Source organism: Rosa rugosa, chromosome 6 (assembly GCF_958449725.1).
Source record: "Rosa rugosa chromosome 6, drRosRugo1.1, whole genome shotgun sequence".
Lineage (NCBI taxonomy): Eukaryota > Viridiplantae > Streptophyta > Magnoliopsida > Rosales > Rosaceae > Rosa > Rosa rugosa.
The window spans coordinates 32798406-32817693 of NC_084825.1; the positions used below are offsets into that span (position 1 = coordinate 32798406).

At 38.0% G+C, this 19288-nt stretch overlaps 3 protein-coding genes across 4 annotated transcripts; 1 reads left to right on the forward strand and 2 right to left on the reverse strand.

Annotated features, from left to right (window-relative positions):
• Positions 1-1410: 1410 nt before the first annotated feature.
• On the reverse strand, positions 1411-5344 carry LOC133718543 (glutathione S-transferase zeta class-like). 2 transcript variants are annotated; one of them, XM_062145406.1, is made up of 10 exons: positions 5102-5344; positions 4917-5019; positions 4581-4637; positions 4332-4417; positions 4098-4169; positions 3774-3827; positions 3620-3695; positions 2561-2615; positions 2225-2284; positions 1411-1849 (listed from the first exon to the last, which is right to left on the reverse strand). In XM_062145406.1, the coding sequence occupies exons 1-9, from the start codon at positions 5261-5263 to the stop codon at positions 2269-2271; spliced, it is 681 nt and encodes a 226-aa protein (XP_062001390.1). In that variant the 5' UTR covers positions 5264-5344; the 3' UTR covers positions 1411-1849; positions 2225-2268. The 2 variants fall into 2 exon arrangements, with proteins under 2 accessions (XP_062001390.1, XP_062001389.1); XM_062145405.1 differs by having other exon boundaries at positions 2554-2615; positions 5102-5342.
• Positions 5345-9310: 3966 nt separating this feature from the next.
• On the forward strand, positions 9311-13897 carry LOC133715348 (peptidyl-prolyl cis-trans isomerase FKBP43-like). Its single transcript, XM_062141820.1, has 12 exons — positions 9311-9453; positions 9725-9798; positions 10081-10310; positions 10645-10781; positions 11090-11405; positions 11612-11812; positions 11941-12162; positions 12651-12930; positions 13076-13163; positions 13244-13285; positions 13400-13448; positions 13532-13897. Exons 1-12 carry the CDS (start codon positions 9441-9443, stop codon positions 13611-13613), a joined length of 1734 nt encoding a protein of 577 aa, XP_061997804.1. The 5' UTR covers positions 9311-9440; the 3' UTR covers positions 13614-13897.
• Positions 13898-14323: 426 nt separating this feature from the next.
• On the reverse strand, positions 14324-19288 carry LOC133714984 (ATP-dependent DNA helicase 2 subunit KU80). Its single transcript, XM_062141278.1, has 12 exons — positions 19199-19288; positions 18841-18933; positions 18677-18728; positions 18352-18483; positions 17612-18015; positions 17033-17319; positions 16710-16905; positions 16396-16602; positions 15996-16163; positions 15311-15631; positions 14878-15008; positions 14324-14741 (listed from the first exon to the last, which is right to left on the reverse strand). The coding sequence occupies exons 1-12, from the start codon at positions 19211-19213 to the stop codon at positions 14681-14683; spliced, it is 2067 nt and encodes a 688-aa protein (XP_061997262.1). The 5' UTR covers positions 19214-19288; the 3' UTR covers positions 14324-14680.

The window sequence follows — 19288 nt, forward strand, 5'->3', positions numbered from 1 at the left end:
GTAAGCTCGGGGGTGCCGCGAAGGCGTGAGCGGTAAGCTCGGGGGTGCCGTGAAGGCGTGAGCGGAAGCTCAGAGGTGCCGCGAAGGTGTGAGCGGAAGCTCGGGGGTGCCGCGAAGGCGTGAGCGGTAAGCTCGTGAGCGGGAGCTCGAGGGTGCCGCGAAGGCGTGAGCGGTAGGCTCGTGAGCGGAAGCTCGTGGTGGCGGGAAGTCACGAGCGCGAAAGCCTGGCGGTGCCGCTGAAGCACGAGCGCGAAAGCTCAAGGGTTGCCGCTGAGGCACGAGCGCGAAAGCAACACCTTTATATAAAGGTTGAGGTCTCTGCTTGATAGAGTTACGGAGAGGATCCTTTCCTTAGTGAAGGACAGAAAGAAAGACTTTCTTGATGCCATTGCTGCGAAAGTTCTAGGTCTTATATCTGCGACATATGATGAGAGACTGTAATAGTTACGAGAGTGGCATAGAACTGATCCATAAAGCTTGTTATTCCATAGAAGTTAATCTTGTCGATATCATACTTGCATATCACGAATACTAATTCTTACAAGGGTTTTTTTAGGGAGTAGGGCCTCAATGAGTGAGATGCAGATCTGTATTGGAAATGGAATGAGAGTAGCTGCACCTCATCACTTTTTGGCACCCTCCTATTAAATCAATGAAAAATTAAAAAAAGAGATTTAGGTTTCTGGATCAGTTTACCTGTCTTGGCTGCTCAGCTCTTGTAATTATTGCAGTGTCTCTTCATGTGTCCCCTCCCTTCTTGCAGAGACAGCACTTTAACCACAAGGGTTTGTTGCTCCTATAGTTGAATGAGGGTTTGACAACAACAGCACCATTTGTCTTCTTAGGTTTGCCATCCATTTTGGCTTGCCAACTAGTTCATAGAAGGCTCTTTCTTATTTTTTCTTTGATCATTCTGTCCTCATCTCAACTACATATTCCTTCTGTGTAAGATATTAGGTCTTCAACTGACTGAAGCTATTGGGTAGAGAGTTCAGTGCTTGATGCACTACAAGGTCATCTGAGAGGGCATCTTGAGGTCTTTATGCAGTCTCAGTAACAAATAGGCTCTGGAAAGTATCGAGAAAGAAGATTATATGTGGCCTCAAAACAACATGGATCCTCCACTTTCTGGCTGTGGAAAATAAGAACCTGTGTTAAAAATGCTATGGTGATCATCAACAAGAATTGATTGCCCAGTCGGCCATGGCACTGGAAACCAAACTCGTCTCTTGATGATGATTTCAATTAGTGGGTGGACTACAAGAACCGGGTGCCCCTTGCTGCAACATAAGGATAGCTAGGACCTGGTAGTGCAGGGATTTTCCGCGCTGTGGTGGCGTGTTTTGTGGACAGCATGGGTACTGGTAAACCACTTGTGCAGTGTGGACTTAAATAAGCTGGAAGGGAGGATTTGGCCAAGCAAAACCCACTTAGCAAGATAAGATGCATTGGAGGATTTAACATGTTTAGATTATGGAAGTGAAGTTGTAAACATAGTACCCAGGATAGCTACCTATATTAGGTTCCAAGACTTGTCTTTCTTTTCATGATTGATAGATTGAAGTGAAAAATAAACTACATAACTGGATTTCTTCACTGGCGATCGACAGTTTAATTCAACTTATCTACAGCTTAATTCTAGAACAGGGCTCCACAGCCGGGTCCAAGGTTCAATTTGTAATGCTCCAGCAGAACCCAACTACAGAGACAGCGGGATCCTTGTAAGACTCCTTGCCTTCTGGCATCACTGCCCATGCACAGCATCAGGTTGCCTTTCCGGTGATGAAGCTTGGAATTCTGGTAAACCCTTGTATGATTCATTCACCCTACTTAAACTGGGGAATGTGGACTGCACAAGCCATTAAAACATACATATTCAGCAAAGCAATTTACTTTCCGCTAGAGCCAATTATGTCTGATTTTATGTGCATGCTTTGTGTGTATTACAAGGGACCCCAACTGCTATAAGGTGATCCTATGAACTCCTTTCTTTGCTTGGTTAGCACTTGGTTATCTTCTCACAATTTTCTCCAAAATTTACTAGTTCAGTTTAACTCTAAAGTTTATTTCATAGAATTTACAGAGAATGCAGAGCTTCAATTCTCAAGACAAAACAATCAGGAGGAAACTATTGGTACTCTAAAGTCAGAAAGCAAATTAACAACCAACAATTGAAGTGAAACTGAGGAAGCTATTGGTGCTCTAAAGTCATAAGAGAGTTTACCATGTTTATATTGAACCTTGCTGTAGCTATAGCAATCTGTGGTGCTAAGAACACATCAGTCTGCGATTAGAAACATTTAATTGGTCAGGTTTGCTTTAAAGAGCTCAAATGGTTCGGGAAAAAGAAAAAACAACAATCAAGTCTCTCCTGTTGCTTCAGAAACACCAATTTCAAAAGGCTCATCTACATAGACATCCAACTATTGCAACTAATTGATGTCATCTCACAATTTCTTAGGTTAAAACAAGTTTCGTATATTTGGTTTAATCAAAGACTTAAGGTACGAGTGAAGCTAAAGGGATGTAAATAATAGAGAATTCAGGAGAGACCATATACACTTCATTTCCTGTGGCAAATCTGCTAGCAAAATCCTTCAGCAACTTCTCAAGTGCTACAAATAAGAGAAATGTATGAACAAATAAATTATGCAAGCATCAACGAGCAACAACCTATAATAGTTTTGCATGAACTAATGTATGTGTACTTCTACGTAATTTGCTATAAAATCATTAACACAACTAAAATAGAAAAAGAACAGTACCAGACATAATAGCAGCCTGGCCTGTTCTCACACAGATACAGTCGCCTAAGCAACTAATATGTTTGCCTCCCTGGATGCACCCTAGGTAGTTTAAATGTTGTGATAATACACCTTTTCTCTGATCTCTCTTTGGCCAATAATTTGCAGCTCACACATGAGATTGAAAACAGACTACTAGGAGAGCTGTCAATATGCAAGTGGTAATTCGTACCAGCTGCTATTATAGCAGTCCTAGAAATTACAGAATTTAAGAGATGCATAAGGACACAACTTTGTATGACGCTCATTTCATAGGTTGTGCTAAACCATTATTAACTGAATGTATAGACTGCTAAAACAAAACTTCTCATTTATCTACCTCTAAAAACTGCACGGTCTGATATATGTACATATATAAGATGAGCACTGGTATATTTTCCAAATATACCTTACCTTACTCTAATTCTCAGGGAATCATTATCAAGAAATCATTAAGGTAAGTATCATTGACAGGTGACTTTACCTCAAAGCATGTATGGTATGGAAGCCATAAAAAGGATAATTTGATTTTCTCTTGTCTCACTTCCATATCATTTCTCGTTTTTATTAAGCATATGCAAGAGAATTTTAAGTATATAACGTTATATGCCTTCTGATGCAAAGCCATTAGAGAACAACCATTTAAGAGCATGCTACAATAGCATGGCTAAGTCATTGCAACCACACCCCACCTGGCTGGTGAAAACTCCTCTTTAAGCTTCTACTACAAATGTAATACTATAATGAGAGGAAAATTTTCTTAACGAAAACAAGTGAATGGGAATGACATGCAGAAAAATACCTCCCTGGACATGAATATGCACTGAATTACTCACCACAGAAACCTTTTTCTATATGCAATTGAGCCCATGACAGGCTCTCTTCAGGACCAATCTTTTCCTCAATGTACTTCTACAGAAACAAATGATAATATCACTTGTACGTATCAATACAAAATCATTTTCAAATACACAAACAAACAGAAAATACCAGCATTGATAGCATGTGAAGAGGCTGTATACTAGAGCTGATAATGCTTGCAACCTGTTGTAATATTCACCGATTAGCCGTCAACACTCGCCATAGAAAAATAAGTTTATGATGAATATTAATTAAAGAGACTCACTGCTCTCATTATCATATAAGATAAGCGACATAGCATATCAATCCACAACATGCTTTAATTGAAGAGTGAACAGAAACAAGATAATTAGTAAGGGGAGAAAGAAAATGCAGAGAAAAAATTGAAGTAAATGAGCTTTCTGAAAAGTCTTATAACAAGATTATCACCAATGGCATTGAGAAGCAATTTACCTGGAGGTTAAGAGCTTTTAGCCGAGGGTCAGCAGGTAATAACGGTCTCTGAGGGTACTTCTCCTCCAGATACTATTCAAACATCATAAGAACACATAACAGGACAAATGAGAGATTATACATTGCTGGCCAAATGTAAAATGAAACCTAATAAAGGCTTTCAGGTCCTCGACTCATTGGTTGCATATCACAGAAAAAAGAAAAATGATTCACTTCCTGAGAAATTACACTAACCAGAAATATTGCATAGGAGTCTGAAATCACGGTGTCACCATCAACCAACACCGGAACATAATGCAGAGGATTCAGACGCTCAAAGTCTGCAACCCAAGGATAAAAATAAGGTTTCACTTAATAAATCATGAAACAATAAGAAGCACTGTTCAAGGCTTCACCGAATAGTAACACAGCATGCTAAACTATCTGCAAAGAGAGTAATTTCATTGACTTCGGATTCAAAACATAACACATCCTCAAGTTCACCTGGATTAAACTGCTCTCTGTTCGCTAGGTTCACCGGTTTGTACTCGTACGAAAGCCCTGACAGTTTGAATCAACAACAAAACTAAACACAATTAAGATCCAAATCAACCTGAACTGCAGTAACATTTACCAATTTATCTACGAATCACTCCAAAAAACAACACTGTTACATCAGTAACAAATAAAGGGAGAACGTTGAAATTCGGTGACATTCATCATAGCTTTCTAACTTGGTCAATGCTCTGGTTCATAAATTTTGAACTCTTGATAATAACAAAAAAAAAAATGAGAAGGAAAAAAATGAACTTTATTAATTGGAAATGAAAAGGAGAGAACCTTTAAGGTTTAGAGCGAAGCGAACTCGCCAAGAGCATGAGCTCTGCCAGTAGGAATAGAGCACCAGCTTTGAAGAAGATGAATACGAAGCTTCTGTATTTTTCTTCACCAAAATAAAAACCAACAAATTGATTCATATTCAAGTGAAAGAGAACCTAGACATTGAATGGAAGGAATGTTGGTACCTGGAGCTTGCTGGAATCCATGGGTCGACTTGTGCGTGGACTCTCATACCCAACACGAGTAGTGAAGCACCTGGTGAAGTTGTTCAACTGGGTTCTCTTGGAGCTTTTGATGATGGAGGAGACTAAGGAGTGAAGATGGCTGGGATTGTGGTAGAATTTCATTTTTTTCTTCTTTCTATTTCCAGACAGCGACGTGGATTTTGGTCGCACCTTGTACAGGGTTGAATAGTTTCTGAACTGATTGACAATATGACAGTGATACTAGGAAGACGACGAAATATCACTGTTAGATATAAACGGATGGAAACATAATCTTACGGCAGCTAATAATATTCAACTATTCATCTATTCATTTATTCTCAAAAAAAATACAAATAATTAAGTTTTTTTTTTTTTTTTTTTTTTTTTTGATCGGGTTAGTTGTTAGTAACTCACACACCCATGCAGTGGTATCCCAGCGCCAGGACACCTGCACCGACATTGCGGCGAAAGCCTGGCAAAGCCAGACTAATCCACTGCACCGCAGACGCACGAACCTAAAGGGTCCCTCAAATCTGCTGGCCACGGGATGGAGCTGGGATTCGAACGCTAGACCTGGGGGTTGAATTTATTTATCACCGTTAGAATTTAAATCTTACCGTAATTGAGTACAACTGAGTAATGTAGATGAATATAATTGTAATTACAATACCGGACAAATAAAACAAAACATAAAAAATAAAAAATAAAATAGAGAAGAGAGATCTCGCCGCCTCACCATATCTTATAAGTTGAGAAAAACTAAAGGAACACTTCTAACCACTGTTTTTACTTTTTAACAAGCAAGACCTAGAACAAAACTTGCAAGAGTTAATATTTCAATCATCATATCAAATTAAATAACAATTGCTGGGTAAGAGTTGCCTTAAAAACCTAACCACCTCTCTTGCTTAGCAACACACGTAACTTTAATTTTAATTCCAATTATAATCATCAAACAAGAGTGAGATTCCTTGACACGGCATCTATATCGAATCTTGTACATTTAGCATCAAGCTACCACTATCAATCCATACCGTAGGAGGGTATGTACCCTGCATTTGGACTCACCAGCATAAGTTCTTCTAAAAATGTTTCCTCGAGTGAAATGTGTCATGACAGGCCACCGAATGAGAAGAAAGTTGGACGGGCAAAATTAGATTTCAAGGACGGTGTCATTTTGTAGGTATAAGATTTATACTTGATGTGTTAGCATCTCTATACAAAGCACTGAAGAAGCCTACAAAGTTCATCAAAACTGATCTCGGAGAATTTCAGGTAATTGCATATCATGCATAATCACGGGATTGCAACACGACGGTGTCACTTTGTAGGTATAAGATTTATACTTGATGTGTTGGCATCTCTATACAAAGCACTGAAGAAGCCTACAAAGTTCATCAAAACTTATCTCGAAGAATTTCAGGTAATTGCATATCATGCATAATCACGGGATTGCAACATGTGTTGCAATCCCGGAGTCTGCCCGGTCAGTCCTAGTCAATCCTACGTTTTTTGGAGTCCAATTTTGGAAAGTATCTTTTGGTTTTTAGATTTTATTTTACAAATGTATTTTTCAACTGATAAAATCGTGTTTTTGAAGTCCTAGGTGATTTAGGATTTGTTTATTTTAATTGGATATCTTTTATTAAAAGATATTTCCTAGTAGGAGTCAAATTAGGGTTAAGTCTTAATTGTTGAGAATTTATTTTCTCCTCAATATATTCAGAAAAGTAGCGTTGATTGTGTAGGGATTTTGATGCAAGAATTATTGTGTGTCTTGCTTGCTTAGAAAGAGTTCCATAGGAGTCCATGAAACACTTGTTCTGTGTCTAAGTGAACAATGACATTCATATACATGCATTGATTCTCTCGAGATTAGTAGAGCAGATTGGTGGTGCAAGTGGAGTGATATTTGCAGATCGTTCAAGTGAAGAATAAGGTCAAGATTCAAGACAAGCACCTCTCTAGTGAGTCTAGAGATTGTAGCCGCGTAGAGAGCTATATATGTTTGTAAAGAACCATATCCTTCATCAATAAGTTGATTGATTTTATTTGGGTTCTCAAGAGTAAGAGCCCCGCAGTGTTTTTAATCTCAAAATTGAGGTTTTCACTGCGTAACCAAAATTGTGCTTTCTGTGTGAATTTTTGATTTCTGCCCAGTAAGGATTGCAACGTGTCTATCAATCCCCGAAACCCAGGAAAACGTTTCATCCAAGTATTTTCACACTTTAAGGAAGAAGGAACTTGGAGGTTTCTGATGAGTGAAGTAGCAACACCAGTATTAAGGTCTTGAGTTGTTTTTTTTGTTTTTTGTTTTTTTTTTAAGAGAAACGTAAACACTTTTATTCATCAAAGATAGGTGTACAAGCAGAAGCAAGTTACAAGAAGCAGCCAACCATGATCTGGAAATAAGCCCCTAACTAGGGACAATTCTTAGGTTCACCCCTAGGATGAACGAGCTTATCCATCCCTATTGTCGATTAACATACTTTTGCTTAACAAAATTATAATCCAACGGTGCATATCTTAAATTAGCCTTTAAATATCATCTATGTAAAAAATCAATCAAATCCGAAATTGTTTAATTATCTAATTGAATCAAATAAATGGATGGTTCTAACAATACTCACTACTCTTATGATGAACCGTCAATATATTTCATAGAAATGAATAACTAAAAGATATTCAATTTGATTGATTTTTTACAAACCTAATCTTTGTATTACGTTATACAACATGAATGGTTGGATTAGAAAATTATAAAGTTATTATGCGTTAATTTAAAGAGGGAGTGAATATGTTTATTCACCCAAAGGGTGAACCTAAGAATTGTCCTAACTAGTAACCAACACTCCAACTTCTAGAGTCAATGAGTACAAGCCAAAAGTAGGGTTAGACACGGCCATACTCAAAATAAAGAAACCCCCGCTATTGAATCGTATACGTATTAGAAAAATAAAACAAACTAAATAAAAACTAACTACTGGGCTCCCTAGCTAACCCAATAGCCCAAAACAAAATCCCATAGCCCATGGAAAATCCTAGTTACCATGGGATCAAGCAGCCAACAACTAAAGGCCCTTCACCCTCAGCAACCATGCCGTTGGCAGCACCACAATTGCCTCCCTCTCCACCGTCAACCACAACTCCAATGCTCGGGTCATCAGCCAAACGGAGGAGCAATCACGAAAAGGTATGTGACATATCTAGATCCGAAAAAACCACCATAGGGAAGGCCTTGAAGGGACAAGGCTACCGCCAACAGGCCATGTTCCGGTGTTGTCAGGTCTCCCTCGCCGTGGAGCACTATGAGTGAAATTACAGCAGTCATAATTTGGATGATTGGGAGAGAATACGATCAGGAATGGTGGACCGAGAGGTAATAACACTCGATAATGGTGATGGCAATAGAAGAAAGAGATGAGAAGAGGAGACGGGGTGGAGTGAGGGGATGTAGAAACCACGACGGCCTGATGGCTACTGAACGATAACAAGAGCTTGCTCTAGTCTCTCGTACGACTTCAAAAATTAGAACCTTTCAATTTTTGAGGTCCTGAGTTTAATAATACTTTTTAGGTTCAAAGCACCCTATCGTCTATATCAAGCTTAAATTGCTCTGAACTAAAATTATGAGATTTTAGGTTAAGTGAGTGAAATGCTGCAATATTGTTCTTATAGAGTATTTAAGTTTGTAGACTTACTATCAATAAGAAAGCTTGCATTATTTCTCACTACACTATACTTGCTTAAGGTATAACAGCTCGGGTTAAAACGATTGTGTTTGCCCTTTTTTTTTTTAAAAAGTTCGTTCAATGACGCATTTTTCTTTAAAAAAAATTGAAACGTATTCTCGATCAATGAAGATTTTGAAAAAAAATTGTTCTCTATGGTCCAAAAATGATCTACGAGCAATTTTTTTTGTTTTTATGTTTTTTTTGTCAACTCTACGAGCAAAAAATTGACAAAGCACAGTAGAGGAATTTCGCCATTAATTTGAGGCTAAACTAAATAAAAAAAGTTAAACCTCTCCCGCGCTGGGCTGTGCTATCATCACATGACCGTCACTCAATTTTCCTCTCAGGCTCCGCCACGTCACCACAAGTCTCTCACAGTACAATAATACATCACCGTCAACCTTTCTCCTATTTAAGACAATAGCAACATCTCTAGGGCTTTACAGAGGTTTCTCCTGCCACCACTCTGCAGGGTTTAAATTCCAAACCACAGGGTTCAAATTCTTCAGACCAATCGGTTTCTCTCTGGGTTTTCACAACCCACTTCTGATCAAGCTCAATCTCTTTTCTCTGCCGAACGAAAAATGGCTTTCTGGGGTGAGTTAGTTTACCTTTTAAAGCAAAAAAAATTTAAAAATGTAAAATTGATTGGAGAAAAGTAGGAAAAGATGAAAGTTATGAACTGGGTTGAAGTGATTGGAGCTAATTGGTTTTTCAGGTTTCAAAAGATTGAATCTTTTTTTGTTCTTTCTTGAACTGTTTTAAGTTTTAGTAGTCTCTATCTGGTCTTTCTTGGCTCATAATTTTGAACAACCATGTTGGTTTTAATGGGTTTTGAATCTTTATGTGTGGGTGTTGATTGTTTCAGGAATTGAAGTGAAACCCGGAAAGCCTTTTACTCATAAACCTGATGACTCCAATGGACGGCTTCACATTTCAATGGTAATGGTTTCTATTAGTTCAGATGTCCCTGTGCTTTGTTTTTATATAAAGTTGAAGTTTTTATTGATCCATAGATTGGTTTTGGGCCAATTCTATAGCTCATAGCTAAGAGAAATCTGATTAGGAATAGGAGCCATGTGATTTGGGGTTTTAGTTAACTGCATGTTTAGGATTCATTTATTCTAATTTTGTGTCTATTATTTGATATTTGGATCGAGTTTGCGGTATCCTGAATCTGGTTTTTATTGTATGGATCAATAATGGGTATACTGATATACACAGGCAACATTGGGGTTGGGGGCTGCAACCAAAAGAAGCATACTCCAGTGTAATGTAGGTAACAAGAGTCCGGTTTATCTATGCGCGTTGTATCCTGAGAAGATCGAGTGTTTGCAACTACATTTGGAATTTGACGAGGCTGATGAAGTCATGTTCTCAGTTCTTGGTCCTCGGAGTGTTCACCTTGCTGGTTACTATCTAGGTGGTCGTCGGCCTTACAATCCAGATGAGTCGTATCCTTTTGTTAAATTATTGTTATAGCTTGAATTTCATTTCTCATTTGGTCATAGTTTCTGTTTCAAAACGAATTAGTTGCTTACTAAAGAGAACAATTGGTAAGGATTTGGTTGGTTGTATTCCTTTCCAATAGATGGAGACCCAAGGAGCTAGTAGTCTTCTTTTGTGTAGATAGTGTCAGGATTTAATTTTTGAGATCATTGCTGCAAAAAAAAAAAAAATTACCTCCCATCCTCAGTTTACCTACAGCCATATAGGTGGTTTTTTAGTTTTGGACACTTCTATTATCATAATTGAGACTCTTTATTTTTCCTTTACAATGATGTCTAGAGAATCCTTTGGAGAAGATATTGCTGACTCAGAGACACAGAGATCTGTTAACAGTGAAGACGAAAAGTATGATGACAGTTTTATTGATGATGATGATCTTGAAGTCTTCCCATCTACTCCTGCATCTGATGCTACAGGTAGGAATAATAAAATATGTGCTTCCCTGAATTCCATACAAATTTGACTACATGAGTTCAAATTATAGTTGATAACAATAGCTCTACAGCATTCTACTGATCTCTGTTGAAGATAATATGTTCTTGTTCAACAAACGTGGAATTAGTGATGTATATAACCATTGTGGCCTTGTGGGTTCTCTGCGTCACATTTCTTCAAGTCACTGGCTCGCACTTTGTTTTTGTTAAGTCAACGTGTGCTTGAGGTTACCTCATTGGTGGAACTTTGCAAGATTGTTTTAAGCTGTTTGCTTTACTCGTATTTGCAGATTCTGATTCTTGTTCTGAAGAGGAGTTTTTGGCTAAGAAGAAACCTCAGAAAGAGAAGGCACGGCACAGACAACTTAGAAAGACGTACGTAATAAGTGATTCAGAAGTTGAAAGTGAAAATGGTGATGACGACAATCACCCAATTTCCTCTTTGGTTAAGACAAAATCATCCACTGTTGAGAATGCAATACAGGAAATGGAAGAAAAAGTTGACAAGGGAACTGTTGATACCAGCAACAAGAAGGCAGTGGATGATTTTGCTACTGAATCAATTAGACATGCTGATGATGTACTTGTAGATGGTCAGTTGAAGAGGTATTTCTCCCGTTTAACTGATACACAAGGGAATGTTACTTGTGGGAACTGGTTCTCAAACAATTCCCTCAAGACATGCTGATAAGTTTATAAAGTTATTAGCCTGTTTTAAGATGTCAATGCTTATCACCTAGGGGAGTTTCTTCTTATAAAATTCAATTAATCTATTGAATTATTGATCCATGTGTTGGCAACTTTAACTGCAGGCAATTGGACCTGCCAGTTGATCTGTCTTCTAAAGTAGACCTTGAAAATGGGGGAAAGCCAAAAAGAAAAAGGAAAGAATGGCTGCAGGAGGAGAAAACAGTTGAAGCTGATGTCCTTAATAAAGAGGATGAAGCCCAGAAAAATGAGGCAAAAGCTGAAAATAGGAACCAGAATGGACAACTGATGGCAGTAAACCATAGGTGAGTCCTTTTCCTTTCTTTGCCTTAAATTTGGTATATCCTCACTCATGATGCTATACTTTATGGTTGAAGAATATAGTGAAGATGATGTTTTTTGGTCTTAATTTTTGTTATATGTGCTCGAGCAGCGGAGCTGAAATGCCAGATAACTTATCTTTGCCTTCCGCGGAGGTTGGCCTTGGAAATAGTGATAAACCAAAGAAGAAAAGGAAGAAGCGGGTGGAGGAGAAAACAGCTGAGGTTATCTGTACTAACCCTGGTAATGATATAAAAGAGGATGAGGCAAAGGGTGACTTCTGCTTGGATCCACCACTCAAAAGTGAACAAAATCAGAAGTCAGCCAAGGATGAGTGAGTACTGTTGTGTTCTTTGAAGCATTTTTTATATAAATATTCCAAGGAACATAATCTCTTACTTCAGGTTTGTCTCAATGTCACAAGTATATTAGTCTGATCCCCACATGGTCTGGGAAATAGCATGAGAAGAGTTGTAATATGCACATCCATTATGCCCATTTGCATCTGCACACATGCACTGAGCCACTGAGGGCATTCTTTGACGCTCAATAGTAAACACGTGCATGCACACTTAGATATTTCATCTTTCGAAATGATGCAATTACTACCAAGGTCTTCATCAAATATTTGTTGTCCATATCATCTCCTACATGGGTAAAATAGGCAGTTGAGAATCTCCCTCTTGCAAACAATTTCATTGTCTCTGCTGTCTCTGCTAGAAGTATAGATTGTATATCTATGTGTGCTTGCTTGCCCATGTGTGATTTTGTAACAATTTTGTTATATGATTAAGTACAACATTTGGCCGTTCATTTTTTCAGGGGTTTTGGCCATGACTCCCATAAACTTGTTGATGAACCTGATGAAAAGAAAGTCAAAAAGAAGAAGAAGAAGAAAAGCAAAACCCAATCACATGGAGAAACCGTGAACACAGATATAGCTCTCTTGTCAGTAGAAGAGAAGGTCACATCTCCCGTGGAGAATGAGGCCAATTATGTCGATGCTAAATCATCTGAAGTTAGAACCGTCCCCAGTGGATTACACATTGAGGAGTTAGAAGCAGGAGAACCAAATGGCAAAGTTGCAACCTCTGGGAAAAAGGCATGTGCTCCATATTTGTTCTTATTGACATTAACTTTTAATGTTGTTTGTGTGGCCGTAGCATATCAACGCAGAATTGTAGTCAACCTTACTTAGAACATTTCTGCTACAGAAAAGATAATGAAACTAGTCTGTTTGGTTTCAGATCACTGTTCATTATGTTGGCAAGTTGAAAAAGAATGGAGAAGTAGTTGACTCTTGTGATGGTGGTCCTCCTTCTAAGTTCCGCTTAGGTATAACCATATGGAGATACAGCACTGTTACTGAGGTTTTTGTTTCCACTTTTTATTTACGCATATACTGCTTCTTGCAGGTCGGGGAAAAGTTATGGAGGGTTTGGATGCTGGTATTGATGGTAATGACATGGAACTTGCTTTTAAGTTTGTAATTGGATGTCTGTTATTACATTTATGATTGTATTTATTCTGTTTTTTGTTATCTGTGAATGATACACATTAATGATTATCAGGTATGCGAGTCGGTGGCAAACGAAGACTTGTTATCCCACCTTCAATGGCGTATGTTATTGAAATTTTGGCTTAATACTCTTCTTCCATTTCATTTTTTCTCATCTCACTTCTTTGCTATTAATGTTTTGCAGTTATGGGAGCAAAGGAGATGATAAAGATATACCACCAGACTCATGGCTGGTATACGATGTTGAGTTGGTGAAAGTTCAGTGATTGATTAATCCCACTGCTGTTGTGTACTAGCCTTGCATTTTCATGCGCAAATTGTTTTGAGATTTTTCCCCGTTCTCATCAATACGAGAGAAAATGATATCAAAGTCGGCAGAGTTTTGAAATGAGAGTTTGTGGCAACAGCCTCAACTTTTGTAATAGACATGGGATCTTACAGAGCAGAGCTTTTTGGCCTTCTGTCTTTTCATTGAACCACAGAACAAATTCCCAAAATGTTGGTATTTGTAATGATCCATTGCTATAGAAAAAACAGCCAGTTAGCAGTATGGTTTGGATGCAAGCCCTTGTGACCAAAAAAGAACAGTAACCAACTCATTTAGAATTATTCAATTGGAAAGAGGAAACTTGTTGATTTCAATTTAGTTGTTGAAATACTTCAGGTTTTCTTGCAAAAAAAAAAAATTCAACTGAAAGTCGTTTCTCTTTTGATTAGCATCATAATACAAAGAACTGGTGATAAACCTGAGAACAATGGCTATTTCAGTTCCTCTAATTTCATCACCACCATCAGAAGTTGGATGTATCGGAAAATGATCAGCTTGGATTGGGAGGGTTGAAGAAAATGATCAATTTAGATTCTCATTTACTGATGTTTTTTAAAGGTCTAGCAAATAATAAGATCAAACATACACGAGCCCTCCAAAACAGTTCATTTTGGGCTACCCAATTCCTAGGCATCAGCATCAGCAACAGCAAATAAAAGGTTTTACCTCTCAGGACTAGGTATGAAATGTCATTCTGACAGAATCATTAGCTACAGAATTTTCAGACACTAATTGAAATCAACAGGAAGAATATCACTGCAATTTTGTGAAAGGCATGAGCCCACGACTAACACAACTACTAATGATAGAGGAGTGGGGCTTCTGATTAGAAAAGCAATAGAGTAACAAGATACAAGTACATATCATGTTTCCACAAATCTATACATACTTCCAAAATATTCACAGATCAAGCCGCATATAACAAAATTTGGGTTCTGTACATTGGTTGATTGATTTCTCATTCAACATCCCAGCAGATCCGTACCATTTTCAGCACTGAAACATTCATTCCAACTTTGGCTCTGATTTGACCAGAAAACTTCTAGCTTCAGCATCTGTTACTTCACTGCTTAGGGTAAAACATAAAAAATAAAAATTCCAATTAGCAGCCACTGAAGGAAATGAGAGATATAAGATTAATCTATGACTTATGACTTGAAACTGAGCACTTGATGGCAGGGAAGAGCATAAGAATGTGTAACCTGTCTATAGCTTCTGTCTTGGGAATCAAGGTGAGTTTTTTGGTTGCAAGAAATTCACAGAAACTGCTCAGGTACTTCTCCTGGCAGAATTTGCATAGAGACCGCAGAAAATCATTGAACTGGTTTGGTTCCTGCGGAGGAGAAACTCTCAGTTTAAGTCGGAAAGTCAAAATAAATAACAATAAGAAACTGAACATAAGATTAAAAAAAAAAAAAAAAGACTGATGTTAATAATTCTCAGAAAACAGAAATGTGGTTGATACAGGCCATAGACAGCGCTGAGCCGCTGATTTGATTGTCTAATTCAATGATTTCTAGGACATTTTCATCGACTTTTTAATGTATGAAGGCGATATAAAGGCTATTATAAAAGCAAAAGAAATTGATATTTTGAGAGAGACAGACAGACAGAGACAGAGACAGAGAGACATACTTGCTCTAGGATACAACCCTTGCGGAGGGCAACTAAACATTCCAGTGCTTTAGGATAATTATCCCCTTCGTGAGAGTCCTCTACTAAGTCGTGTATTTTGTTCTTCATATCCTTGATGGCTTTCCCAACCCATTCTGGGCTATCTCTACGGGACATCATAGCTTCAAAATCCTGGACAGGAGCAGAATCCCCAATTTTTGTAACCTTAATTCCAGATGTATGTTCGTTGGAGTTGGTTTGATCAGAAATGTCCATAGGATCCTCTCTTTCATCGGACACAGATGGTTTTTCTTTCAACAGTCGCCTACTTGATTTCTTCAGCTGCAAACGAGTCACATTTAAAACTTGAGTTCCTATAAAAATGTAAAAAGTATATGGAACATAATTCATTTATTTATCTTTCGAATAGAAACAACCTTCTAAGGAAAAAATAGCATTAAGAAACAGAGAGAGAGAGAGAGAGAAGAGACAAAAGCCGTGGACAAGAAATTCACACTAGCTACAGGAGACCAAACATAACCCAAGAAGACTACAACAGGGCTAACCTAAGAAAGAGATAACCCTAGGTCAAAACACAAAAACTCAAACAACCACAGCCTTCCAATTTAGAAAAATGGAAGAGAAAGTATAATAAGAACATAAACTGCTTGCAGAGGCACAGCTAAACCAGATAATGAGTGATGACCTTTGGGTTCTCTTTGAGTTCAAAACGACTACGGAATGCATCAATAACAGACTTGTTTTCAGCAATCAGCTCCTTATCTGGTTCACTAATCTTCCTGAGGGTTTCATCAATTGGAGGTACAGCTGCATCTGGGTCCCTTGACTTTAACTCAAGATGACGAAAAAACCGCTGGAAAGAAGAAGTTATTAGTCTGCTATGAATTCAACTATAACCCCATAAAGGAATATTGAGGAAAAAGAGAACATGAAGATTAATATATATATATGTGTGTGTGTGTGTGTGTGTGTGTGGAGCTTTGCATATCTGCCTTTCAGACAGTTGTAAAACATCCTACTTTACGGCCTTTAGAATCTAAAAATGACATAGAGAAAAAAGGCACAGAAATTGCATGATTGAATACCTCAAGAACAGGATTTGGTGTTAGGTCAGGTGGCAGAACCTCCTGTTTCCCAGATGGTGCAAGATCAAACATCCTCACAAAATCATCAGCAGCCTCTTGCTGCTGTTCACTTGGTTGCCATGCTGCTGGGAAATTATTGAAAGATGGGAATTGAAATTCTCGAACATCTTCAGAAAAAGGGAGTACGTTGAAGTAAAACGAATCAGGCTGCCCACCAATAACAACAAAGCATGCAGCATTAATATGGATACCATGAAAGAAGAGATACTTCAAGAAAGCATTCTGTGAAACTGCATCTTTAACTTCAGACTCACAATATTATCATTGTCAGACACATTAGGTGTCAAGGCCCCCACAATAACACTTGCTTGTCCTTGTCTCCAAACACAGCGCACAATTGCCACCTTATTCTTATCTTTCATTGCTCGTGCCAAGGCAGAAACAGCAAGAATGGCCCTTGTATTACCCGGTTCAGGAATGAAAACGTTGACATCTTTCATGTAATAGTGTCTTTGATGTATGTGTATGTACAGGGAAGAATCCCCCCCAAAAAAAAAAAGGAAGCACAATATTATCACTTCAACTGATATTTTAAAAACTAGCTATATGTATACGAATAAAATGGAGACAACTTTACCGCATTATATTTTGAGCATCAGAAAATCCCAGAAGTTTCACACTTTTTTCTGGTTTGAACTTGACAGCATCCCATTCAGCAGATGATATGGGAATTACTTGAGGTCCATAACGATAACCTTTAATCCTCTGTTCTGGAGGTACAACTTTACTCAGATCTTCAGCACTCTTATACTCAAAATCCACCTTGACTTCATGTGTCGCAAATTTATCTGTTGGAGCGGCTTTATCAGAATATTTCTTCAGAGTGGGAAACTTGTCTTCGGATGTTTTCTTGTAAACCCATACCTAATAATCATTAGAGGTATAAAGAAGATGCATCAAAAGAAACTCTTAAACCATAATACTTGGAACATATTTCGAATCTCTGATACACTATCTTCCAGACTTTTAATATTTTATTCAGAAAACCAGCACAGAAGAGAAACAAAATAGACTACTTAAGACATGCAAGAATCAACATCAAGTGATTAGATGAGGAGAATTACAATTAATAGACATTATTGATTCAAGACTGACATCAAGAACATTAATAGTAGCAACGAACAATGTTATGCAAAATAAAAAATAAAAATCTCACCTTAATCTTCATTTTGGGGCTCAGCTCAAGATCACCCCTGAATATTGTAACAGGAGAAACTTTTCGAGTTTTAAGAGCACCTAGCAATGAGGTTGGAGTCTCAACATGTACCAACTTTGCACATGTTCTCTTTGAGAATATATCCAATAGATGATCATTCTCATCCATTATACTTTTCTTTGCTTCCCCAGTAAGCCCTCCTCTTATGACTATACTTTCCAATCTCATGCCTTGTGTATTCATATGTCTGGCAATGGTGATAACTTGATCTTCTTTAGTTCCATCTTGTGGAGCTTTAGTGGGGAAGTGTGCATTCGTAAATAGACAAAGACGTTTTTTTCCTTTGTTTGTTTCTCCATATTTCTTTATCAGCATATCTATCCCAACAATTACAGCATCAAGAACTACCAGAAAGTCAAGGGTGCCAAGGACATGAAAATAAGAACATAATCTAGCACTTGTAACTTTGTAAGTTTATCTGTACTTACAGGATGCTTTCCTTCCTGAAACAATTTCTCATACTATTTTGCCAAAGTGCATCTCAAGAAACAATTTCGTGCACATAAACTTTAGTAATCATGAACCACATTCAAAATGTAATTTTTGAATGTCAAGAGGCGTAAGAATGGAAAAGCGTCATGTAGAAGGTGCAGTACAAGAAAAACTGCCACTACAAGTTTTGAACACTAGGCTAAGCGCAGATGTAGAACCACGGAAACCACTGGAGAATAAAAGGATACAATCACCATTATGAGTTCCTCGTGGGAGTTGTTCCACAGCCTGAATAAGATGTTCATCAACAACTTTGATATTTTGTAAAACCGTTGTATGATCATATCCACCGACTTCCCTTGTTAGCTCATTTTCAGTGCCTGAGATCAAATCAAACCATTATACTAACGCTACCCAAAATAGTTACACCAGAGCGTCTTTCAGTCAGCTACTAAGGAGTGAATTCAGTACATACATACATATAGCATTACTGAAAGACAAATAGCAAGAACATATCACAGATAAATCAAGTACAATGTTGTCATTGTGCTAAGAGCTAAACAAAGACAGTACCTTCTGTGCCGAACAAAACAACTCCTACTTCATCACTTTTGCTGTAAATGAGCTGCAACACAAAAAGCAACAAGCAAATTAGACAACATTGTAAAAAACCAGCATTGCTCTGAACCACCAACCATTGACTGGAGAGAAAAAAAAAAAAAAAAAAACGGCTTCACCTTCTTCTCCACCAGCATAGAGCAAAGCTTCTCTATCTCCGGAAGAGCTTTATGCATCGACGGGCCAACATCAATCAACAAAACCGTACCATCCTAATCCCAAAATACACCAAAAATTAACAACAAATCAACTTCAAAATAAAACCCGAAAAGTGAGTCAAGTGCCAAACTTTCAGAGAACCCAGATTTTATATTCACCAAAGCAATCACATTTCATGAAAAATTGAGAGAACTGACTCAAATTCAATCAAACTCACAGGGTTTTCATGAAACTGGGAAAGTCAATAGCATCAGCTTAAAACCCTAAACCCTTACACAGATATTAGAAACTAGTTAAGGGTTGGAGAGATTTGGTTACCTTGCCTCGAGACATTGGTAGAGGGATTTGGAGTAAAGCTTGTTGGAGAAGTTGGGGTTTGCTCTTTGGTGGTGTCACTTCCCGCTTTGG